The 25,131-nt window shown below is 52.1% G+C and overlaps 7 protein-coding genes across 7 annotated transcripts; 5 read left to right on the forward strand and 2 right to left on the reverse strand.

Moving 5' to 3' along the window:
- Window positions 1-1,354: 1,354 nt before the first annotated feature.
- J4E83_009110 (uncharacterized protein) lies at window positions 1,355-1,984 on the reverse strand (the record flags this gene model as incomplete). Its single annotated transcript, XM_049336002.1, has 1 exon — window positions 1,355-1,984. The coding sequence occupies one exon, from the start codon at window positions 1,982-1,984 to the stop codon at window positions 1,355-1,357; it is 630 nt and encodes a 209-aa protein (XP_049184818.1).
- A 3,576-nt stretch (window positions 1,985-5,560) lies between these two features.
- J4E83_009111 (uncharacterized protein) lies at window positions 5,561-6,256 on the reverse strand (the record flags this gene model as incomplete). The annotated part of the gene is made up of 1 exon (XM_049336003.1): window positions 5,561-6,256. The coding sequence occupies one exon, from the start codon at window positions 6,254-6,256 to the stop codon at window positions 5,561-5,563; it is 696 nt and encodes a 231-aa protein (XP_049184819.1).
- Window positions 6,257-6,855: 599 nt separating this feature from the next.
- On the forward strand, window positions 6,856-8,146 carry J4E83_009112 (uncharacterized protein; the record flags this gene model as incomplete). Its single annotated transcript, XM_049336004.1, has 4 exons — window positions 6,856-7,003; window positions 7,053-7,088; window positions 7,138-7,972; window positions 8,023-8,146. 4 exons carry the CDS (start codon window positions 6,856-6,858, stop codon window positions 8,144-8,146), a joined length of 1,143 nt encoding a protein of 380 aa, XP_049184820.1.
- A 428-nt stretch (window positions 8,147-8,574) lies between these two features.
- RPN8 (proteasome regulatory particle subunit) lies at window positions 8,575-9,823 on the forward strand (the record flags this gene model as incomplete). Its single annotated transcript, XM_049336005.1, has 3 exons — window positions 8,575-8,758; window positions 8,841-9,112; window positions 9,197-9,823. 3 exons carry the CDS (start codon window positions 8,575-8,577, stop codon window positions 9,821-9,823), a joined length of 1,083 nt encoding a protein of 360 aa, XP_049184821.1.
- Window positions 9,824-13,835: 4,012 nt separating this feature from the next.
- On the forward strand, window positions 13,836-14,993 carry J4E83_009114 (uncharacterized protein; the record flags this gene model as incomplete). Its single annotated transcript, XM_049336006.1, has 1 exon — window positions 13,836-14,993. One exon carries the CDS (start codon window positions 13,836-13,838, stop codon window positions 14,991-14,993), a length of 1,158 nt encoding a protein of 385 aa, XP_049184822.1.
- Window positions 14,994-15,690: 697 nt separating this feature from the next.
- Window positions 15,691-17,147, forward strand: J4E83_009115 (uncharacterized protein; the record flags this gene model as incomplete). Its single annotated transcript, XM_049336007.1, has 4 exons — window positions 15,691-15,787; window positions 15,840-15,876; window positions 15,930-16,813; window positions 16,900-17,147. 4 exons carry the CDS (start codon window positions 15,691-15,693, stop codon window positions 17,145-17,147), a joined length of 1,266 nt encoding a protein of 421 aa, XP_049184823.1.
- A 3,461-nt stretch (window positions 17,148-20,608) lies between these two features.
- On the forward strand, window positions 20,609-23,511 carry J4E83_009116 (uncharacterized protein; the record flags this gene model as incomplete). The annotated part of the gene is made up of 3 exons (XM_049336008.1): window positions 20,609-22,218; window positions 22,297-23,419; window positions 23,440-23,511. 3 exons carry the CDS (start codon window positions 20,609-20,611, stop codon window positions 23,509-23,511), a joined length of 2,805 nt encoding a protein of 934 aa, XP_049184824.1.
- Between the last annotated feature and the right edge of the window lie 1,620 nt (window positions 23,512-25,131).

The raw sequence follows: 25,131 nt of genomic DNA on the forward strand, positions 1-25,131 counted from the left end.
AAGCCGCTGTTGTTACTGTTACTGTTAATGCGAATGTTATTGTTAATAAGACACATTGTCTTAACCCGCGACCTAGATCTTCTGCATCGCGCCTCTCGTTCTTTGTCGTTCTTTGTCTCAGGCTTTGACACGCAACAATGTTACTGAAACCACTGTTAGACAGTCACTACCTCTCCCTCTCAACTTTCTGTCTCTTCTCATCATTGACCTTACCAGCAAAACCTCCACCTTCTTCCAGAAGTCTCGCTCCTCAATCTCCCGCTTCTTGGCTTATATACCTACCCACGCATCTTCATATCCTCCTAACCTACACTATGTCTCAATCTCCATCATCCCCCAATCTGACACCCAAAGACTCCGAAATTACTCATGAACAACCAGATTCACCAGCAACAGCCCCATCCGATCACTCCGATGAGACTGGAATTACTCATGAAGGATCTTCATCAGTAACGACCGCATCCGAAAACTCCGATGACACCGATGATACCACGAGTACTCACGAAGAACCATCATCACCAGTAACAGCCCCATCCGACCACTCAGATAACGCCACCACCTCCGCTGACTCCGCTGACTCAAAAGCCTCTCCCACCAAACACGAACTGAAAGAACGTAGGCCTCTAAGCAAAGTACAAGAGCTTGCAGCTTGGTATGATTCACAGGCGAACGGAAACTTGAGATTACAAGTTCTGACGTGGGATGGAAGGGCGGTAGATGCGCCTAAAAACGAGTCTAAGAAGTCTAAGAAGACGCCGCAAGCGGAGTAGAGGTTGATGTAGTAAGGCACGATGGATGGTTTCGTTGATGGAGGAGAAAATGCGAGGTGATGGCCGGGCGGGTTAGATGGATGTCTGCTTGTTTGAAGAATAATGGGCGTTGGATTAACTTATGTAGTGACATACTATTGTCTTGCTAGCTTGATGTCGTGGCGGTACCTGAAGTTTCTTCACGTATAAAGTCCTCTCTATTCCAGCCTCCTTCACTTCCTCCACCTCACCACCGTACCCTCTCCATTCACCCATACTTCTTTTCCATCCGACATCGACCATGTTCCCCTACCCCTTCGACGAATCACTCATCCTAGTTCAACTCCTCTAGTAAGTAACGTGGACATGATGACATCGTGCTTGGCTTTCACGTCACGTCTGGATGAAGCTGATGTATGATGATATATTGGCCGTAATTGAGGTCAATTCTGGTTCTCTTTGGGTGGACATCCCGTATCTATTGTGTTTCTAGTCACATGCTTTCTGGAAGCTAACTCGTGGGCGCCGTCGTCGCAATGACAAGAAGAAAGCAGAACATATCCTGCACCTGTAGACCAAACCTCTTGCCACACATCGCCAGCTTCTCACTTCGTCCTCCACCAACCCTCTTCCAAGTCCGAGTCTGGATACTCCAACGAGAACTCATACATCATCTCGTCCCACTCCCTTTCAGCTTCCTTCACTGGATCATACGTCGATGAAGCCCAGCTCGTACCGACGCGGTTCGCTATTTGGTGGAGCGGGGTAGACCTTGAGCCTTCGTAGGTATCGCAAACAGTGATCTGCTCCTTCTTCGGGTTCGCATAGATCTCTACGGCTCCAACGCCCAAAGAGTACCAGTCTCCTCCATCGACCTTGGCGGCCTCGTAGCGGGCTTCGCGGTTGACGAAGAAGAGGGCCGGATAGCGCCGGCGTGTTCTGACGCGGAGCTTTTGCTTGACCTGGCTGATGAAAATCGTGTTGGAGTGAGGCTTGACACGAGCATACTTGTCTGGTCTGTATATGCGATCTTCTAGCGCGATGGCCCAAATTTGTGCGCGGATCTCGGCAGGTAGGCGGGGAAAAGCGTGGAAGAGCGACTTGTTGATGGATCTTCTAACCTTGGAGGAGCGTTTCCTTGGTACGGGCACGACTGTGAATCGCTCAAGGAAAGGATTATGGTCTTCATGCCTCGTTTCCTGACACCTTTTCTTAAGCCAGGCTGTGGCGTCCATCCCTGGAAGGTAGGCGCAAAAGACCATCGTCGAAAGGCCAGCGGAAGGCGCGTGTGAACCTTCGGGAGGGTCTGCTTAGAGGGTGTATATCGTTGCGCTGTTGAAGCAGCGACGGGGGAGATGGAGAACTCGCAGATTTTGAAAGCGCGCAAATCTGTGCGTGTAGCGAGATCGCCCGTCACCAAAGGTGAAGGCAGGCCCGTTTGCTGGTCCACGTGACGCCAAGCCCAGCGTCGCCATGACGTGATGAGGCACGGTTTCGCAACTTCCTCATTTCCACCTCGCTGCGCAAGTTCTCACTACCCACCTGGAATGGCTCTCCATTAGCTGCATCACGCCAATCCTTTGACGCTGTTCACAACGCGCACATCTTGCCGGGATAACGACCGGTCCGCCCGCCAGAGTAACCCGACCCCAATGATGAGCACAAGGGTTCAGGTAGTCGCAGCTGGAACTGGAGCCGCCAACGCGCCACCGCTTTTGTGACTCCGGAATGAGTCGGTGGTCTTTTCGACAAGGCAGACGTGTATCTTGATTTAATGCCGGAGACGTGGTGTGATGACCAACACACAGATTGGCGTTCGGCTTACAGCTCAAGCTTGCGAGCATTGATAGTCAGATATATGTCGTCTTTGCTGGATATTTGCTGAATGTGTTAGTCGGTCCAAAATTGGATACCTCCAAGACCTACGAGTCTGATAACTCCATGTTTCTCTACGACGGAAACGAGTATTGTCCTCTCGACGACAGCATAATAGCTATCTCGCTAATCACCGCTGAGCAGTTGTTCATGATCTCCGGAAAGTCTCCATCTAGATGACAGCCACGATCTACTACACAGGCGGACTCGGATACTGCGCAGCCGGGTTATCCGGCGAAGACCTACGACCCGTACTCGACGGCGCCTGGCTTGTCGCCGCCAGCGCAAAGTACGGATTATCCGGCATAGACATGCGCTTCGGCATAATACTCGCCAAGCTTGGCAACGTAATCTGGACTCTCGTCTCCGGCTTCGGATTAAGCTGGATGAGTAAATCCGCCTCTTTAATCTCCCTCAACACATCCTCAACATCACGCCCCTTCCTGACCCTCCTCAGCAGCTCATAAGACTCGCTATCCGGGCTCGTCCGGATCAACTTGAACAGTTCGACGTAAGCTTCGTTTTCGGCTTCCAAGGCATCGTATTTGCGTTTTAGGGCTTGGCCCTGGGTTTCCGACGATCGCGTAGCGTAGTGGCAGGATGTTGTCCGCTTGACGCATTCGATGCAGACAGGTCGCTCGCCGTTACATTTGATCTTCCTCGCGCGACATTGGTCGCAAGCGGATGCGACGCGATCCCGAGGTAAAGGCGGGAGAGGTTCGTTGCGCGGGCGAACAGCAGACGGGAGGAGTGGTCTGAGTGGACGCATAGCGCTCGATCGAAAACGAAAAAGCCAGCAAGCAAGACGTGCGCAAACAGAACAAAAAGTCGTAAAAACGAAGGCTAGAAACTGATGATAAATATGGCGGTCATGGTGGGGCCCAGAAACGTGGTCTCCTTCCCATCTTTTAAGGGATGGAATTTGTCGAATATCGATGCTGCTCAAAAAAGACCCAGGCCTCCGGGATCTCGATGGTAATTGGAACGCGGCAAGTTTGCCCGCCAATCGGAAGCCAGAGAGATGCGGATTGCGTGCGTCGCCGAACTTCATCTTTTGCGGCAGCAGTCTTTTACACAACACGCGTGTTTGGAATGCGAAATCGGGAATTGCCGTTACGTATCGTCATCATGGTGTTTGTTTAATACGCGTCTTGGTATTGCCGTTCGCGCAAGATGCCCACGTTCCCGCCGCAAGCACTCCAGCACTGGACACGGCATGATGTCGTTATTTGGAAAAACGTACCCCCTCGTGATTGGCGACGGTACAATAACTCCGTGTGTATTTCTCATTCGTCAACAAGACATATACTAGAAAGAGATTCGATGGTGTACTGTAGCAGATGCAATGGTCGTTCCACATTCGTCCTACTAACGGTGCACCTGCAGCTGTGCAAGCAGGGCTTTACTCCGGTTAGCCGCATCGAGATTTCTGCGGCTGCATCTGCCATGCATAGACAGCAGATGATTTGTCTCCACCGCAATAAGTCTTGGTCTCGTATCGTGCACCTGCAGCCTCGAAAAGCTACGGCCGCGGTCTGCGTTATACCGATGGTTCAAGGTGGAATTACCTCCTTGGGGTAATCCAGACGTCAACGCAGACACCAGATGGGGTATGCCTTAGCGTATGCTAGTGTGTGTCGGACCTGTACTTCGAAAGGTGAGGGCTGCATGCTACCGATGAGGAAATGGGGTCGCACCGGAGCGTCGTCCGCAGCTCAATTGGTTGTTGTCAGCAAGCGTACGGCGGATGGAGCGTGCGAATCGTCGGAGACAGAGGCACGCGCTCCAGATGAGGTTGGTAAGCTGGGAGGGCGCTTCATTGGCTGGGAACTCCTCCCGCAGACCCTGATCTACGAGTGATTGAACAGCGTCATTGTTGTTTATGCTGCTGTGATTTCATATCTCACGACATCTTCGACTGTGATAAGCCCAGCTTATGGGTCGACGGTGCCCTTGTTGTATCTACGTTGGAAACGGCTCGAATCGATACAGCGAATTAAGTAATCGGTATAGTTTCTCATTCCGCCGCATGCAACTTGTGGCTTGGACTTTTATGGAGCGAACGCTACGTTATTCGGCCCGCACATGCTCATCGGTGAAGAAGGCCGTTCCAGTCGAGTCTTTTCCGTACCCTCTGGTTGAGAGACATTGCATGGAAAGAATGAGTCAAGCAGATGTACCATGAAACTCTGTCGGAGTTAACCCCGAGCTTAAGATAGCTATCCATTCTACCTGGGCAGCCTCTAATTGGCGTGATGTCATGACTCGCAAGGCTGAGGTTTTGGTTCGATGTTTACTTTTGCTCGTCGGCTGTCGTCTGCGCTACAGATAACCGAGATCTCAGGGCTGAACAGGTTGGGGAACAACGTTGTTGATCTTAGGTTAGGATCGAGGGCGGCCGGCTCCGTACCCGTGCTGCCAAGGGCCGCGGTACCCGTGGGTGTTGACGAGGTCTTGACTGACCTTCTTGGAATGAGTCGACCGAGGTGTTGAAGTTGGGGTTACGTTGCATCGTTGTCATCAACCCCATAACATCGTTCTAGTGGGTTTCTTTTTCTCGAATGTCCTACGGCTTACCAATGTGATTTCATTCCTTTGCCATGTATTGTGTGGTATTACTGACCCGTGTTACCAGATATCTGATCATCGAGGTATTCACCCGAACGTCATCGCGAGAACACCGGTCAAGTTCGAGCGCGGTAGGTTGAAGGATATTGCGTTACTGATGCACCTTCTTGACGCACTAAGCGTGCCTGAGAACGACATCAAAGCTATCGCAATCCTACCGTGTACCATATTCCTTCTCAATGACCAACCTGAACCAATATGAGACCCCAGTACGAGTCAAAGACAGACTCTATTCTTCATAGGACATGGGCAAAACCGACTCTCGTCATTGATTATCCTCAATCCTTCATTCACATCACCACTCCCCCTTACAAAACCTCAAAACTCAACTTCGTTTCCTCTTCCCACTGTTTCGCAAACTCCCTCAGCACTGCAGTCCTCTTCCTCGCCATCTGCTTCCCCGTCTCCGTCTTCATCATCCCCTCTAATTTGAACAACTTCTCCTCAAAATGCTCAATCGCCCTATCCATAGGCTCCCCTGGCATCTTAGCCGCCCCATAGGAAAAACAACGTCCAATCCCCACTGCACCAATAGCATCAAGACGATCCGCATCCTGTACAATTGCCAATTCAGGATACGCTGCTAAAACTCCCGCGGTAATCACAGGCTCGCGAATCTCGTGTGAGTAGGACACGTGATTAACGATATTGTCTACGACGATAGCCAATTCGTAACTGCAGCCACGGTTGATTAAGATCTCCGAAATGCGCCTCTCGGCTAATTGGCCCGGTTTGATGTATTTGTGGTCGCCTACGTCGTGTAGGAGGGCGGCGAGGAAGAGGGCTGTGGTGTCGTAGCTGACGGAGGGGTCGCGAACGAGCTCGGCTTGGAGTATGCGGTGTGCGTTTGAGACGACGCGGAGAATGTGGTTGTAGTCGTGCGAGTTGTCGTATTTTGACATGTAGTTGTGGACGAAGGCGTTGATGGAAGCGAAGAGGGGTTTGTACTCTTCGTGTATTGGGACTTGAGGCACTGGAATTGAAGTTGAGGGTTGAGAAGCCATGATGAGGGAGAAGAGGGTGGGTAGTAGGATCGATATGGTTGGAGCACTGATACTGCTCTCTGATAGAGATATTCTCCAGTGTTCGCACACGTAGACTAGGAAGTGACGAGCGAGTGGAAAATTCCGATCTGGACACGACGTAACGCAACAGGGCTCTGTGATGCTTGAAGGAAGGGCGTCTGTGTACTTTGAAAGGGCTGAGAGACGTGTAACGCGTTTTTCTGCCCACGCGGAGTCACATGATTGGCGACTTTTGTCCCTGAGACCAGCCGTCGCCCCTTCCATACTCTCCTAGACACTCTAAATGACATTAGTGAACATGACACTCCATATGCGATGCAACGATCTTTCTGAAACTGGCTTTGAACGAAAAGGAACAAATAGGAGTTCACTCATGTCAGTGCAGGTGGAGACGAACATCCGGGGTAGCTGAGCCGCAGCAGCCTCGGTACTTGGCCGGTCGGTAGCGCACGCGATAATGGAGCCATGATCTCACCCTCGCCCATTGCTCCTATCTACACACACGTGCACTCGGACACGACCACATCCACGTCGCGCAATCGCATCATCTCGGCGCGTCAGCTGGGGCGACTGCAGACATGTACAGGCAGGCGACGCAGAAAACGGGCGAGGTGCTGTCCATGCCGTCGCAGTGGCTGGGCATGTACTCCGACTTCATCACCAAGAACAGCAGCGCCGTCACCCAGATTGAATCAGCACTGCGGTCACTGACATACATTATACCTGGTTAGTCAGCCCAGTATCTGTATTTGCGCATCTTGCTGATCACGAACAGGCCGCTTCCGGGAATCAGAAGTCGCATCCGAATCCAGTAGGTCGCGTCCGGCTATCGCGCATTCGTCCCGACTAACACCACCAAGTACACAGCGGCGTCCAAGTCCTCTCCCTCTATCATGACTCTCTCCTCTCCAAAGCCATGGCACAAATGCCCGGAACGCGGCGGCAGCCCCTCACCCCGCACCATCGATATACCAAGTTCTGGACGCAGAACTCGCCCACATACAAGCGCATCGCGCTAGTGCTCCAGATGATCCAGTACACAGAACTGCTATGGGAGATGGCAGCGAAGCGGAAGGGCGAGAAGGTGCGATGGCGCGTGGTGGTGTTGCTGGAGATTGTCAAGGCAGTATGTCGGTTGCTGCTGCTTCGATTGACCAACTCGAGACCACTCCTGTCGCCGCCGCTTCCACAACGAGAGATTGACCCAAGCTCGCTGGAGGAGTCTTCGGCATCGGCCGATGGCATGGACACACCGCCAAGTGAGCGCTCAGTCGAGGCAGAGAACTGGGCAATGCCTAGGACCGGCCTGTCCATGCCGAGCCTACCGGACTCTTCGGATATCTCAAGCTACCTTCTCTCCAAGGTCTTGACCGCGGACGATATCAAGCCCCCGAAGGCGCTGCTCCACCGCGTGAGCGGAAAGGGCGAGCTGGCCGAAGCACTGTACATTCTCCGACCGGTAGTCTACGCGCTGGCTATGCAACATTTCAGTGGCGATAGGAAGAGCTGGAGGCCGTGGTTGATCGGTGTCAGCATGGAGTATGGCGCAAGACAACTGGCCAAGAAGGACTTCCAAGAGCGACTCGCTGGAGGCCTTCGCGGCTTGACTGGACTGGAGAAGGAAGAGCTGCGCAAGCGGGGCTGGTCCCTGGGATGGTGGGCCATGCGCGGCGCTTTCTACGAGAACATCACCAAGTAAGTCTCGCCACATCGCCGTCTATTGATCCATGACTAACATTGAACAGGGCCTGGATCCACAGTATCACCGGATCGCTGAAGGGCAAGCCTCTTCTCGATATGGTCGGCGGTGTCATCGAAGACTACGAGTTCCTGTGGGACCAGTACTACTTCCCCACCGCTACTCTATGATTGTTTCTTCGTCACGCACTCCTGGAATAATGCGATAATGTTTGGCCTCCGCTTTTGCATGATCTGATCGCTGGACTGATCTTGGGTGGTTTCGCGTCTTCGCCTTCGGCTTTTTGTACATTATCCTTTCTTCAGATACCAGACATTTGCCATTGTTATAGTCCGTTGATTCTAATTGACGTATTTATCTACCGTGTTTAGTCGTGCTGAACTATCGCAATTCCCATGTCGCTCACTGACGCACTGCTGGAAGTACTAGCGCGCGAGCTCTGACCCACCCTCACCATGTCCAGTTCCGAAAGCTTCGATGGACACCGCAGAGCCGCATCAACAACAACCACCATCACCGCCCTCCCCCACAATCCCCACCCGTATCGCTGCCAACCGCCCAATACCTTTCCCGGTGATACTGAGTCCACATCCCCAAGATGCCCGCCACCACAGCTGAGACGCTGTCACTCGTGACCCGCAACGTCTCCGTCGCGCCTCTCGTCCTCCTCTCCGCCGCCGACCACTACGGCCGACAAGCAAAGGGAACCAAGAGGAGAGTAGTCGGTGTGCTCCTCGGACAGAACGACGGCAAGAACGTGCGGGTATCCAACAGCTTCGCGGGTGTGTAGCCCCTCCATTGTCTCGTTTGCCGCCTAGACGGTGAACAGGACAAGCGACGTTCCGCCAGCTGACACATCTGCAGTGCCATTTGAGGAAGACGAGAAGGACCCGTCAGTATGGTTCCTAGACCACAACTACGTCGAGTCGATGAACGACATGTTCAAGAAGGTCAACGCGCGGGAGAAGCTCATCGGTTGGTATCACACAGGGCCTAAGTTGAGGGCATCGGATTTGGAGGTCAACGAGCTGTTCAAGCGATACACACCGAACCCGCTACTTGTCATTATTGATGTACAGCCGAAGGAGGTGGGCGTACCCACAGACGCCTACTTTGCGGTGGAGGAGATCAAGGATGTAAGTGCACAGCAGGCTCGGTGGCGGCGAGAGCATCACAATTGCCAGTCTCTTACCATACAGCTTCAATGCTAACATACCCAGGACGGCACAACGACCTCCAAGACCTTCGTCCACACCCCCTCAATAATCGAAGCCGAAGAGGCCGAGGAAATCGGAGTCGAGCACCTCCTCCGCGACATCCGCGACGTCGCCGTCGGCACCCTCTCCACACGCATAACCTCACAACTGCAATCGCTCCAAGGCCTGCACCTACGGTTACGAGACATAGGCCAATACCTGCAAAAAGTGCTCGACGAAGACCTGCCCGTCAACCACGCCATCCTCGGCAACCTGCAAGACGTCTTCAACCTGCTGCCCAACCTCTCCACCCCCAAGGCCGCGCCTGTCGGTGGCGCAACAAACGGTGTTGGATCTGCTGCGGGCCAGGCAGGCGCAGTCGACAACGGCGAGCTAGCCCGTGCTATGAGCGTCAAGACAAACGACCAGCTCATGGCTATCTATCTGTCTAGTTTGATCCGTGCAATCACCGCCTTCCACGACTTGATCGAGAACAAGATACAAAACAAGCAGCAAGCAGAGGACAAGGAGGCGAAGAAGGATGAGGGTAAAGAGGGCGACAAGGAGAAGAAAGAAGGAGAGAAGAATGGTGAGGTTAAGGAGGGGGAGAAGGGTAAAGAGAAGGGCAAGGAGGAGACGAAGAAGAAATAAGCAGGGAGCTGAGAAGCGTTTGAGAGGGATGCAGGGCAAAGACATGTGTATTATACTATCTCGGAGCCGATTGAAGAGAGCAGGTCGGAAGTGGCTTTGGGCTAAGCGACCTGGGCATGTGAAGACATGTTATGGCATAATGGCTGATAGATGTGGTATGATGAAAGAACATGACATCAAGTCGTCTGAGACCATTGTGGTGTCATCTTCTCCTCTTCACGTTCTGTCTGAGCCTTGCTGCAGCGGCATGGGGTATCGTAACAGCCTATCCATCCTCCTCTCCTCCGTACCATGAACATATAAATCCACCTGACCCGACAGCCCCAGAATACCAGCCCAGTACAAATGAACTGCTATTGAAACGACTTCAATCCCCCCACCCAGCAGCCCACCCCGCCGCCTCCTCAACACCAACATCCCTCTCCTCTACAAAACCCCCAAACAACCCTTTACACCTCTCCGCCAACACGCATGCGAGTAGGTGTTTACACACAGGCGGCATACCGTCTCCTAGACTTATACCACCGAATATCCACTCCATTCCCTTATTTCCCGTTCTGTCCCCATCTCGCTGTACTGGATGTTTTGGCTTGTCGAGATGAACAGGAGCAAGAGGCGTAGCTTGACCAGCAGGAAAAGCAGCGAATGCAAACGCAGGACAGGAGCAATTCCAGCCCAGAAGACGTACTTGGTATGTTGCTAGTGTGTCGTAGGAGGTGGAGAAGCGGGAGGGGCGGTGTTGGGCGGAGCGGACGTAGTATATTGTGTTGGGGTTGTAGGGTTTTGGTGCTGTGGTGGTGGCGGTGTGGTTTGATGGTTCGTCGGGAGCTGTAGAGTTGTTGGTGTTTCCAGCGGGGGCATGGGTGTCTGCTTGCTCTGTTTGTGTATCTTCGTGATGTGATGGCAATGTCTCTTCTGTGTTTTGCATCTGTACATCTTCCACTATCGTGGCATCTCTTTGCTCCGCACCCGTCGTCCTCGCAGCAAGTTCCTCTCTATCGCATATCCGGAACCGCGTCACGAGCCGTCGATCGAGCAGGTCCAGCGCGGGTACGAATTCATTCGGAAAGAGTACTTGTAGCGAAAGCAGCTGTTTCCTCGTCGCGTCTGATACATTGTTCAACGGATTAGTGCTGGCATTTGCGTTGACAGTAGCTTGGTCAATTAATGGCGGAGCGGCCAGCGAATCGAGTAGTTGCGTTACAAAGTGGCGGCTAGAAGGCAATGAGGATACTGGCGATGCCATCGTAACGCGCAATGGTATGAGTGCATGGTGTTGTGTCGAATTCAAGATGACGTATGTGGGGAATTTTATGGATTGGTGGATTGGTGGATTGAGTCAAGGCTGAGGCAGTCGCGACGGGAGCGCGGGAAAGCGCGGGGCGAGGTCCACGAGGGCACGTGAAACCGTCAACCCATGGATGCCATGCTCTGTAACGCGCTTCTCTTACTCCTAGAGCTTGACTTGATGAATGCAATAATAATATCTCGATCTCATGCATACGTGTCGAAGCGGTGAAGCAAATACAGTTTGCGTCATTACTGCTCTACCTGCCCTCAGCCCTGCTTACGCCAACTGCGAGATTGTTGGTCAATTCAACTACCAAGTCCAATGTGCCTGCAGCTGACAGTCGGCGAGACAGTCTATTTCCGGCAGCCTCGCATTTGTTTTGATGCAGGGCGGACCTGGCAGCAAGCACCCATGACGCCATTTCGCAACGTGGTAATCAAAGGACGGCGCAGCCTTCTCTTTTGGCCAAAGCCATGAAACAAGGTCCTGCAGCTCGCCATTGTTGTCGTTGAATGGGTGGCAGGTTTACCAGCATTACAGATGCAGGGTCCCCCATGGTGCTGGCGTAGTGGGAACTCGCAAGACGGGGCAGCAAGTCATCTGCTCGCATTGTCCTATCGGCTGACCAGATTCGGGCTGGCACTTTGATGCGCAGATCTACCCGCAGAAGGCGCGGCCAGGCTTCTAGACGGACTGCGACAGTCTGTGGTGTCTGGTCGTCGCGATTCAAGGCTATTGATTGAGTTGTGCAAAGCGCGCCATGATCGAGAAGTTCAAAGTCTATTGAGTCAGGATCACATTGCTTTGTCCGCGGAACCTACTCGGCATCGGTCTGGGCCGCGCTCGTCGGCGCAAATGGTGAGGGGTACAGCGGAAGCGATATCCTGGGAGATTGACATGGCTGGCATTCAAGGCAAGAGACGGTATCAGGCGGCTGAGGTCAGATGGCAAGCCTGGCGGTAACAGCGCCGTCGAGAGATGAGGGTTGAGGGGTTTCTGGCATACCCCTCCCCCACAGCACGATAACGACGATAAGACACACCGGGTTTCCGAAGGATGACCTCGACCAAACAGAAGATGGTGTGAAGCCTCATTGCCCCGTGAGCGACGGTGTGCGGAGAGCGTGGGAGGTGTTCAGGTGGACAGGCGTCATGGTGTAGATGACCTAGTTATTTGACCAGCTGAGCACGGGGCTCACTTTCACATGCTAAGACGAGGTGGTAATCGATAACATGGCGGGAACGTACCGCTGTGGGCTAACGACGCACACATCGCATGTTACCCGCTGCGAGACATGAGCTGCCCTGAGTGAACCTTCTAGTCGGCGCTGGTCCTTTGCAGCTCCACGCCAGTGGCGTCGACTACAGCCGCTTGATGGTGTCCATGTCACAAGACCATGAACGGGAACCGCCATTCCACTGAACTCGGTGAGCAGCCTGTCTTCGGTAGCCGCCGCTGACGGAGGGGGGGTTAGATCCATGCAGATGAGCACTCAATTCGGCCGCCACTGGCCGCGAAGGGCAGTTGAAGTGAATTGGGCTCTGGCAGGTCAAGCGCAGGTCAAGTCAAGCGCAGGGTCAAGCATAGTCGATTGGTGCCGATGATGGGTCAATTGCTGGAATGTGGAGCATGTGGGATAGTCATCTCTGCATTATCGACGGCGGTCAGACTGCACAATAGCGTAGTACGAGGAACGATGACGGAAGCGGTGACTCGGACACTGTCCACCGGAAGCGATCTGTAGAGGCAATGGGGACTAGGAACGCTACCGTCGCCATTGGGCGCTGCGGTGACACGCTGGCTGGGAGGACTGGGAATTGACTGGAATTGGGTGCCAATGACATACTACCAGGCCTCAGTTGCTGCATCCAGGGCGCAATGAGGGCAGGCAACGTGTATGTAGCCCTGGAGCGCAGTGATGATGTGACGATGCGATGGGGACGGTTCATTCGGCCCCGATGGACTAGCCCGGTTTGCTGGGACGGAGCGACAGGTAATCGCCTGTGCAGTGACTCAATCTCTCAGACAGTCAGAGAGCATTGCGCGCTCCCAGCTCCGCCTCACGCGTCGCTGCGCAATTGGCCGCTCTCATTGGAGCCCCCTTCGTCTTCCTTCTATTCACTTCTTGGCCGCCCGCATTCGTCAGCTGCCGGCCGCGCGCAACGGGCGCTCCTCTTATGGATGATGCCTGGCCTGGGAGGATGAGAGCCTGCTGGCACGCGCCAACCGCACACCCTCTTTGTCTGGTTCGCTAGCACATGGGCCGCAGTGTCTCAAAGGACAGTCACACTGGCCTTGTCCATCCTGTAGCCTACTGAAACCCCCGACGCGCCTGGGTAGTGCTTCTTATAACCAGCCCGCTCACCCCGTCTGTTTCGGGACGACTAACCTACCACGCAATTCAATCGTCCTAACTCCGCACTGCTTTTTCAATTGTCACGACTGCCTGACTAATTGCCCGCTCGCATAACTGGTATAAGCAGTCGGTCGGACCATTCTGCCGGCTTCCACGGTCACGTTTGCGCCCGGGCACACCTGACAGCATAACTGTGGCGAAGCCGTTCGCTCAACCAAGGCTCCTACCCTCCACTCATACTCTACCATTGATCGCATTACCAACGCACCACGCTCCAGTGGCTGCCTGGACACATTCATATATCGCTACCGCCCCGACGTTGCGCTTTAACCAAAGGACAAACTTTCGCACCGCACCACACCGCAATGGCAAACTTGCACTATAAGACGCCCCCGAGCAATCGGCTCACCGTTTCCTCCCTCCTCTCGCCCCCTGAAATGAAGCGATCAGAGTCGTTTGGCACGTCAATTCCGCCTGCCTACTCTCAATCACCCTTCTCCTTCAATTCAGCACCCTCGCAGTCTGCTGTGAAGACCGACTTCATGGCGATCCAGGCAGCAGCCGCCCACCGCATCGCCTACGCCTCCCCACCAATCTCCCCATACGACACACAGGCTCAGAAGGAGAACATGGACAGCTCAGAGGAGCAGTGCACACGCGATCCCCAGCTGTTCGTCTCGGCTGACGCAGCGGCGCCAATTGCTCACATGCCGCTGTTCCCCGACGAGTCACCCGAGTCAGCCTCGCAAGATGTCATCACCGCGCACATGAAGACCCAAGACTATGCACAACTTCAGAGCAAGCCGAGCCGCGCTGACTACGAATTGGTTGCCAAAGTCCGCTCCATTGTCTTCAGAGAGGCCTGCAACAACCCCAAGGCATGGTGGGCGCAAGAACGCGCCTTCGACAAGCAAATCGACGAGGTTCGTAGCGGCCGTGTGCAGAAGCGACCAGCCTTGAAGAAGCTCGCCCCTGCGCCGTCTTCAAAACTCCGCCAGCCCAAGGTCGCTGTTCCACGGCTGCCTGCTCGCGCCCCTCGTGCCGCACCCAAGGCTAAGCGCACGCCTCTCACTCAGATCCACGACTCATTCGACACCTCCCCCACCACCAAGTCAGCCTCTCCCAAGCCGGCACGGCCAGTCACCAACCGCGACGACTCTGACTACACTGCCATTCCCGACTACGCCCCACCCCTGGACACACTGCCCAAGGGCAACACCAAGGCGCTCAAGGCTGAGTGGAAAGGGCAAGCGCTCTCGCTCGCCGACGATCCCGATCGCGAGCTGCTGCACGAGGCTGAGTTGAACCTCGCTGGCACACTCCGCCTCAACTGCGCCACCTACCTCACCAGCAAGCGACGCATCTTCCAGGCCCGCATCGAGGCTCTCAAGATTGGCAAAGAGTTCCGCAAGACAGATGCCCAGCAGGCGTGCAAGATTGACGTCAACAAGGCTAGCAAACTGTGGCAGTCATATGACCGTGTAGGCTGGTTCAACCCCGACTACTTCCGCCATTACCTCTAAGCCCGCATCGCATAGCCTTTCCCATTCTTTCTACTCTTCTTGGTTACGATGCATCAAGTTGCACTTTGCATCTCGCGGGCCACCCGACTGGGCTTGCTTTCTTTGGATAAGACTGGTATGATTTACAAGGAGTGACGGATTTCCTCCTCCGTATGATATTACGAACGGCGTTTCGATGGGTTTCATGGATACTACTGTTGGCATGAACAGGTGTTCGGGAGTGGATACTGTCCTCCCTCATGGCGTTTTTGGGCTTTTCGACTTTCCTTTTCTTTATCTAACGGCATGCGATACCCCTCAGCTCCCACCAACGAATGTTGTAGTCCCGTGTGGACATTGTCGCCGCAAATGCAGGCTTTCTATCATATTTAGTACTAGACCAGAATGCACTATCTCACATAACTTGAATGTTCTCCGCAATGCCTTGTGACCGCTTAAATATTCGTTGATGAATTGATGGCGTACTGCGATGCTGCCGCAATGACGATTCCGTGATACGTCCGTGAAAGGGTCAGGGTCTCGGGCGGGGATGCGTAAGCTCCACAGGCGTGCAGGCGTGGCGCGGCTGCTCTGTCACTAATTTGGGACAACGGCTTGGCCGACCTCAAACCCGCGCGTTCCCACCACTCCTCCCGCCCGCGACGACTACCTTTCACTCCACCAATCGACTCCGCCGAGTCGCGCGGAACCGCCCATCATGTCGCGCACACAGCAGGTCGAGCATACCGACTCCATCAGCAGCCAGGACCCCAGCCGCGACGAGCCGAAGAAGACCAAGAGCAGGAGGCCGCCGAGTAAGCCTGATATGGACATGCGCGAAGGAGGGCATTGCTGATGGGATACTAGATACTGCGTTCAGGCAGCAGCGCTTGAAGGCATGGCAGTAGGTGGAATCATGGCGGCAGATGGCATCACCCACGACTAACCGCGCGACAGGCCCATCTTAACGCCGAAGACCGTTCTGCCTCTCTTCTTCATCGTCGGAGTTATCTTTGCCCCCATCGGCGGGCTGCTTCTCTATGCTAGCGCGCAGGTCCAGGAGATCTCAATCGACTACACAAACTGCAACTCGACCGCGCCCCAAGTTCCCGTAAACTTCGACCCTAACGCCGAAAACCCGCTCGACCCAATTCCCGGCGGCAGAGTATCCGCGACCTTCAGGTCGAAGGAAGACCCCCAGGCGATGTGGGGTTGGGGCCGCGAGAACTACACCTTCGAGTCCGGCGTCGTGCAAGAGACCAACGTGTGCATCCTCAGCTTCAACATTCCGGAAGATATCAAGCCGCCGATCCTGTTCTACTACCGCCTCACGAACTTCTACCAGAACCACCGCCGCTACGTCAAGTCCGTCGATATCCAACAACTCAAGGGTGATGCCCGCAGCGCCAGCGATCTCAGCTCGGGCGACTGCTCGCCGCTGGACGTAGACTCTGAGACAGGCAAGCCGTACTACCCCTGCGGTCTGATCGCGAACTCCATGTTCAATGACACATTCAGCCAGTTGACGCTTGCCAACCCCGCGGGTGGCACAAACGCCGGTGGCCAGAACTACACCATGACTGTGGAGGGAACTTCATGGAGCCACGAGGGTGATCTGTACGGCGAGACAAAGTATAAGCCTGAGGATGTTGTCCCACCACCGAATTGGCAGGAACAATACGAGAATGGGCGTTACGGCGATAAGCTGCCTAACCTGCATACTTGGGAGCAGTTCCAGGTCTGGATGAGGACCGCGGGTTTGCCTACGTTCAGTAAATTGTACCAGCGCAACGACAAGGATGTGTTGACTGCTGGTACTTATCGTCTTAAGATCTATGACCGTACGTTCTCCACATCCATCTTCCCTTTCCACCCCTCCACCCCCTCCCTCCCTTTACCCTTTCTCCATCATACTAACACCCCCCAGGCTACCCCGTCGACAAATACAGCGGCACAAAATCCATCCTCATCTCCACGCGCACCGTCATGGGCGGCAAGAACCCCTTCCTCGGCATCGCATACCTCGTTGTCGGCGGTATCTGCATCTTGCTCGGAGCGGTCTTTTTGGCTACGCATCTGATCAAGCCGCGCAAGTTGGGGGATCATACGTATTTGACTTGGAATAATGATCAGCCTAGTAGTGCTACTACGACGGGGAGGGCTGGTGGTGCGTAAGCTATAGGCACAATGCCTCGCGCAGTGAGGGCTGGGCTAGCCGTTCTTATTGCTGTGTGAAGGGTATCGTACTGTACGTATATCATAAGCCTTTCTTATTGGGCGGACAGGGCGTTTGGGTGTTTTGAGAGCGTAAGGGCTAGAGCATAGTCGTGTTTATTGACGTTATCCAATTTCATCTTATCACATTCGAAAGTCTCCCTGGCTTGCAAGATACTAATGAACTCGGATGAAGTGGTCTTAAACATTAAGAAGAGTTTGGATAGCATGACAGACGTCAATGAGCAAGATGGAAACAAGGCAGATCGACATTCAGCATTGACATGATCCCATTCCTCCATTCAGGCTCATGACATACCACCTTCAAGCAACAACAATCGACTTCTATATACACATCCCCAACTCCACCACCTTCTAACAACTTGTCTTTCCCCCACTGACACTGCACGCAGCACCACCCTTACACACCTACCCGTTAATCAGCACACCATCCTTACCAGTACAGGTCTCGTCGAGGCTAAACTTACGTTCTTGCACGCATACCACGTTTTGCCATCGGCGCAGCATCCCGTCTTAGACGGGCAGTATCCCCATTGGTTGTTGGGGTCGCTGCCTTCGGCTAGTTGGGCGTGGTTTGTGGTGAAGTGCTCGTCGTGGTCGAAACATTGCTGGGGGTTGGAGTGTTAGTTTGGGGGGATGGGTGTGGGTATAGGCATGGTGGGATGAGGGATGGGGGTTGATGGAAGAAGAGAATGCGCTTTCGACTTGGATGGGGTGTAGTAATGGTTCGAGTTGGTAGGGGGAGGTGTTACATACCCAGGCGGAGACGGAGGCCGTGGCGGTGAAGAAGAGGAGGATTGCTGAGGGCTGCATGGTGACTGTGTGGGAGGATTGACGATGGCTGTTTGATGATATTCAAGGTCAGGTTGGGCACGATGGGAGCGTAGGAGATGTGCGGTGGAGGAAGCCCTACTTATCAACCTTGAACGAAAGCCATATTGAACAGTTCTCGCTCCCACGACTCAGATTTAGCCACCGATGTAAATGAATAGATTGCAATCGCCTCATCACGAGACGAGCGGGAACGCACGAAGAACTAGATCGGTGTGTCCTGATCTGCTCAGGTCCCTCTCGTATCTGTGAACAGCAAGTGTCGGGCCGTACCCCTGTTTTGAACGCACCTCCGCATGTTTGAGTGCACCGAACTTCGAAGAAACGAAACAAGCTCACGAAATCTCCACCTCCGCACTTGGCATCGCAAGAAAAGCTTCTGTTTCTGCTTGATTATGTTAGTGTCGCTTTCGCATATGCATTGCTGATGCATTCTGAATAGTTTTACCAACCAACCTATTTACTAGGTTTCTACTACACACACAATATAATCTTAATTATCTTAATATTACTATCTTAATAAATTATCTTATTTTAATCTTAGTAATTTCTATTTAATATTTATTAAAAAGTAAAAAGTTATAATAACTTAGTATAGTTATAATTTTAATATTAAGGTCTATATATACTATAGTATATATACTAAATCTAAAAATTTTAGTATTTTATAAGTAGAACGCTACTTAGTAATAAGTATTATAAAATTAAAGCTTTTACTTAGCTAGAGACCTTTATTAATATATAAAAATAAATATATTTTTTTATAACTTATAACTATTTTTATAAAATAAAAATATAGCTTTTTTCTAAATATATTTAATACTTACTTAAGCTACTTATACTAATAAGATAGTTAATATAAAGCGTACTATAATAATAAATAAAATAAATATAGCTTTATATAACTTTTAAAAAGTTAGACTATTTATACTAAATAAAAAATAGCTAAAAAAGTAGCTTAAAAAAGACTATAAGTACTTTTTACTTTTTAACTTTATAAATAGAATTTTAATAAAAGTATAAACTATATTAATACTATTTTATAAATAAAGAAAGAATATAAAGCTCTTACTAAGCTTATTTATAAGTGTAATAATAGTAAGAAGCTTAATAAGAATAAGTAGTATTTTATAAACTAGTTAAAAGTATAAAATAGCTAAGTATTTTAGGCTATACTTAAATTTAGAGATAAAGTATTATATTCTTAGATTAGCCTTACTATGTATTACTAGAGTAGACATTAGAGAGATACAACGTTAGTTCTATTATATTATTTATTATTATTTTTCTACTACACCGCCCTTCGCTTCCTTAACCACTGTTCTGCACATCCTCCTTCCCAATGTAAAATCTCGGAGCTCGCATCCAATCGTAGCTCGTCAACAACTTGATAGATCCCTCCAAGCGAGTTAATCTAGACTGTACGCAGTAGCTGCGCGGCGTAATGCGCGGTTCGGCGTCGGCGTAATGCACAGAGGGCTAATTTCACGACGTGTGTTTCTGCACGAGGTGGGATTCCACCAGTAGACAGTAGGGATAGAAGTTCGAGCGAAAGGAAAGACAGTTGTGGTTGATTTGGTAGCGAAGAGGTTGTACCGCGGAAGAAGAGAGAGGAAAATTGATTAGGGTGACAGGTGCGCTGCACGCTAATCGTGCGCATTGATGTGACATTGGAAAGCCGTCTATACTTGAAGTCGATTAAGACTCCTGGACTAAATGATTCCTACCACTGACCTCGATATCTGCGTAGTAGATTCGTCCTGGTGACCTCGCAATGCTTTGGGAATACATTAATTTCTACACGCTGCTTGTGAGCGGACTAGTCGCGCTCAGGACATCTTGGGTTGAGAACATGTCGGTCTGACGCAGTTCCCCCAATCCTGGTGGGGTTCCGGCATGCTGAGCTTGCAGTAGAGTATGGTCGTAGAGTACCTAGGTAGACAATGCACCCGTGGACGCGTAGGTTGGCTAGCACGTGACGAGGCTTGGCAGGTCTTCAACTTCCTTAAACCAGGAGCGCGCTACCATGCTCCTCGAGTAAACAACCGCTTGCGCAAAATGTTGCATACATCTGCGGATGCGCTTATCGTTCCTTTGATCTCTCGCATGTCGCTGTGGCATGATGCTGGATTCTCAGCCTTGCCCCGCCTTCGTCAGCGGGCGTCACGCTGCAGGCGGGCTGTGCCTTCTGCCTAGGGTGTTGAAGACGCAGTCAGGCCCAAAACTCAGCTTCAGAAGCCAGCCCTTCTCTATCTTCCTCTGTAATGTAACAAGCTGCTATCATATCTTGCGACAAGTCTACAACGTATGATGTTCACGTCCCGCACGAGCGAGCCGCCCAGTCAAACGCTCCGGTGAACAGCTGGAATCCATTCCCATCACTCTGCCCATCGACGCGCAATCCCAACAACTAGGGGAGAAAAAGTCCAGACAGAAACTTGAGATAAGGGTGCCGACTCTTCCTCGTCAGCGAACCGGCGCACGCTGCTGGCCACCTTCTGAAACCGTTGAGGGAGATTTACGGTTGCCAGATTCCCTCCATCACCCACGCATGCGAACGAACCGGCGCAATGCGGCTATTGTACACAATAGACGATGAGGAAATCGCATGGACAGAGGACATCATTCGCAGCGAGGACATACCTTGCTATGCGATTCTCTCACATACTTGGGGGAAGCAAGAGGTGACTTTTGACGATCTCAGAAGCGTCGGTAGTATGAGAGATGTGGAGGCCAAGAATGAGGCGATAGCAAAGAAGAGAGAGGGTTGGGACAAGATTCGCTTCTGCGCAGCACAGGCAAAGCGTGACGACATCGACCATTTCTGGGTAGACACTTGCTGCATCGATAAGGCAAACAACACGGAGCTTTCCGAGGCGATCAACTCCATGTTTCGCTGGTATCAGAGATCAGACAGGTGCTATGTGTACCTTCCAGACGTCGAGGGCAAACCTTCAGCGGAAGACGACATGTCGTCCTCGGGGTGGAGAGCTGCCTTTAAGGCGAGCAGGTGGTTCACCCGAGGCTGGACGCTTCAAGAACTTATAGCTCCGCGCTCGGTGCAGTTCTTTTCTGCAGATGGATCACGCTTAGGAAATAAAGAGTCGCTCAAGCAGACCATACATGAGGTCACTGGAATACCTGTCGAGGCTTTGTCGGGGGGCGACTTGTCGAAGTTCGACATCACTGAACGCTTATCTTGGGCACAAAATCGCCACACGACGCGAGAAGAGGATAGTGCCTACTGTCTCTTGGGCATAGTTGGCTGCCACCTGCCGCTGATCTATGGTGAAGGCAAAGAGAGCGCCTTGAAGCGACTGGGAAAGGAGATCCAGGGATATCCTGAGAGTGTTGCAGGTGCCTCAGCGAATGATATCAAGGCCCACAAACGAGAGCAAGAAGAGAAGCTTATCCAGATTCATAGCTGGCTCTCAGCGCCCGACCCGTCGACGAATTACCGCAAAGCGCATGATCAGCGGCAGGCTGGGACTGGACTGTGGTTGTTAAACAGTGGAAAGTTCAAGAAGTGGAAGGAGGCCCCAGCGTCGCAGCTGTGGCTGTATGGAATTCCGGGATGCGGAAAGACCATACTAAGCTCTACTGTCATCGAACATCTGCTGAAACACTGCGCTGATGACGTTCGCAAGGTCACGATCTACTTTTATTTTGACTTTAATGACGCACAGAAACAAGATGCAGAGCTGATGCTTCGCTCGTTGCTTTGTCAGCTTCTGCGTCACGCTGGTGTGATAACCAAAGACTTTGACGCGTTATTCGCGTCCAGTGGCAACGGGCTTCGCTATCCATCAGTTCATGAGTTTCTAGAAGTACTACCGGAGGTGATACGGCAATTCACAGACGTCTACATGGTTCTTGACGCGCTCGATGAATGTACACAACGCCCGGAGCTGATGGATATGCTTGGGGTAATGGCTGGGTGGCAGCTTGACAACGTGCATGTGCTGATGACTAGTCGGAAAGAGCGGAACATCGAGAAGTCTTTGAAGGGCCATATGGAAGAGGATGATGCTGTCTGTCTTCAAAGGGCGGTGGTGGACGAAGACATATTACGATACGTTCAGCAACGGTTGCGTGACGATCAAGGCCTGGCGAAATGGAACAATGACGTGGGTATCAAGCGAGAGATCGAGACTGCGCTGATGCATGGAGCTCGTGGAATGTATGTCTGCTCGCCCAATTTGCCGTATAGCCGGAGCTGACTTGAATATGGGTTTCGATGGGCTGTATGCCAAATTAGCTCGCTGGCAAAATGTCGAAATCTGGCAATGCTGCGCAAGTCGCTCGCTACTTTGCCACAAACTCTGGACCAGACATACGACCGTGTTTTTGCTGCTATAAGCGAACAGGACCGCGTATACGCGATGAGAATTCTACAATGGCTAACGTTCTCCGCTAGACCCCTCTCTGTCGAAGAAGTTGCGGAGGTCGTTGCCATTGACGATACGCGCGAAACGGTGTTCAACCGTGACGAAGTGCTAGTAGACCCACTGGAAGCCTTGGAGATCTGCTCTAGCCTTGTCGTGGTTACAGACGACTACCGAGTCGAACGACAAGGGCAAGTGAGACCCGGTCTAAGAATCGTCGCTCTCGCTCATTACTCAGTCCAAGAATATCTTGTCTCGGACAGGATCAAGCAGGGGCCAGCCAAAGACTTTAGTATGCAAAGTCTTGAATGTCACAAAGCAATGACTAAAGGGACTCTGGGGTACCTGTATCAGTTTCAGCAGCCAATCGCTGAAGGCACTTTCAATCTCTACGCACTCGTACGATACTCAGCAGAGTTCTGGAGTCACCATCTGAAATCGACCGGGGATGCAATGGAAGAGATGAGTCAATCAGCCATGCATCTGTTCTCTAGAGAGTCCCCGGCATTAATCACCTGGATCCGGGTTTGTGATCCCGAAAGTTTTCGACGCGAACCAGACCTCAAACGAGGCCGGACGGACGGAGAAGGCATCCGAACGCCTCTTTACTATGGCGCTTTGTTAGGTCTAAGCACGATCACGAAAAATTTGTTGGATCAGGGTGCTGAGATTAACGTGCCTGGTGGAAACTATGGGAATCCGCTACAGGCTGCTTCAGCTCTAGGTTACAAGACTGTGGTCGAGCTACTAATCAAAGCAGGCGCCGACGTCAACGCAAAGGCAAGGCTTTTCGGCAACCCACTACAAGCAGCTTCAGCTGGAGGCCACGCTGGAGTGGCCAAGCTGCTGATTGACGCGGGTGCCCACATCAATGCCACTAGTGCGCCTTTGGGCAGTGCACTGGATGCCGCTCTTGATGGCGGACACGAATCGACGGCCAGATTACTGCTCGAACGAGGCGCTAACGCTGGTTTGGACGAGCAACTCAGAGGCACCGTGCATCGCGCTGTGATCAGTCCACGGTGTACATCTTCGCTGGTAAGAATGTTGCAAGACTATGGCGCTTCATTGGACAGCATCGATTCTGAAAACATGACTCCATTGCATTACTGTGTAGACTTCAACCACAAGACTATCGCAATGGAACTCCTCGACGCAGGGGTGCCAGTTGACTGCAGAATTCATCGATCGACATGGCTCCGCGAAACTAAAACAAATAACGTATACGGCGACTTCTATCTCCACAAAAGAATCGAACCGCTTCCGGTTTCGAGTTCCGCCGCTAGGGGTCTAACTCCTCTCCACTTCGCAGCCTTCGTTCATAACGGCACGATGACGAAATTCTTTCTTGAACACGGCGCTGATCCGAATGCTCTTTCACAAAATTGTGAAACTCCTATGCATCTTGCACTTCGCCGCAGTCTTATTGGTATTGGGCCCACGGATTATTGGTCAATACAAGAGCTGCAAGGTTTCGTCCAGGACAAAGAGGGGGTTCTTGATACACTACTCGCACATCCTGAGACATCACTTACAGCGAAAGATTGGAGAGGCGAAAGCCCTCTACATTGCATAAATTACCTCAGGAAGGACAGTGCGACGTTGTTCCAGAAGCTGGTAGCTAGAGGAGCTGATCCTTCATCTTGCAATGTATGGCAACAAAGCCCTTTACACCTAGCCAGTGTAGCTGGTGATCATATATCGGTCAGAATCATGCTCAGCATGGGAGTGAAAGCAACATCGACTGACGACCATGGCCGTAATGCACTCCATTACGCAGCTCGAGGCGAGGATCTTGAGACTATCGTCGCCATTCTTGAGACTGAGGAGGCGGTCACCGTTGATCTCATTACTTCAAAAGATAATTTTGGACGAAATGTGCTGGACCACGCTTTATCTGGATATGATTCGGGGAAAGGAACGCTGGAATGGCTAGTCAATCATGGAGCAAACGCTTCAGGATCCAATAGTCCTTGGAATTTACCTTTGACAGTTTTACATTCACAGCGTCCAAAGTTTCCGAGCGGCCGGAAGAGACTTGGGTCGTCTGGGAGTGGTTATCAGAGCCCTGAGAGTGGATCGGATCGATCATACAAACGGAGGCGCAGGTGATAAGAACGAGACAGACGGTGCTGGATGATGACGAGCCAGACAGTATTCCCCTCTCCCTTCTTGTAGCAGACCTGACGAGTGTGCACATCTTCCTCTTTGCTCACTCATAAGGTCAAATGCCTCGACTGTGAGCGCCCGCATCCCTAGCCATATCATACAGAATCGAATAGAACGCCCAGTGCTGCATCGGATTTCAGTTCACCCGACCTGGTGAGAGAATGCAGTTAAGTACATTATACTTCCATTCCTACGTTGGCCTCAAGCAGTAGGAGTGGTGAGCGAGATGCCGGCTTTTGCTACGCACGGGATGAAGACGGAGAGATTGGCAAACAGTGGGACGGAGTGAGGATGAGCAGTACAAGAGCGGCATAGGATCGTTAGACAAGGGCAATTCGAACGGCTAAGCTGGAAGCAAACATAGAAAAAACGCAAGACGTAGAGGAAGAGAAACAGAGAGTTTAGAATAACACGTAATGTTGCTGATTCTTATGCTATTGTGTAGCTCTGTACGTATGTCTGCTCACATCTCACATCTCATCGTCGTAGCTCGTCTCCGGGCCGCCAAGCCTAAGACTATCGCCCAAGCCGCTCGTTTC

This window comes from Alternaria metachromatica (genome assembly GCF_023757995.1).
Source record: "Alternaria metachromatica strain BMP 0045 chromosome Unknown scaffold_30, whole genome shotgun sequence".
Classification (NCBI taxonomy): Eukaryota; Fungi; Ascomycota; class Dothideomycetes; order Pleosporales; family Pleosporaceae; genus Alternaria; species Alternaria metachromatica.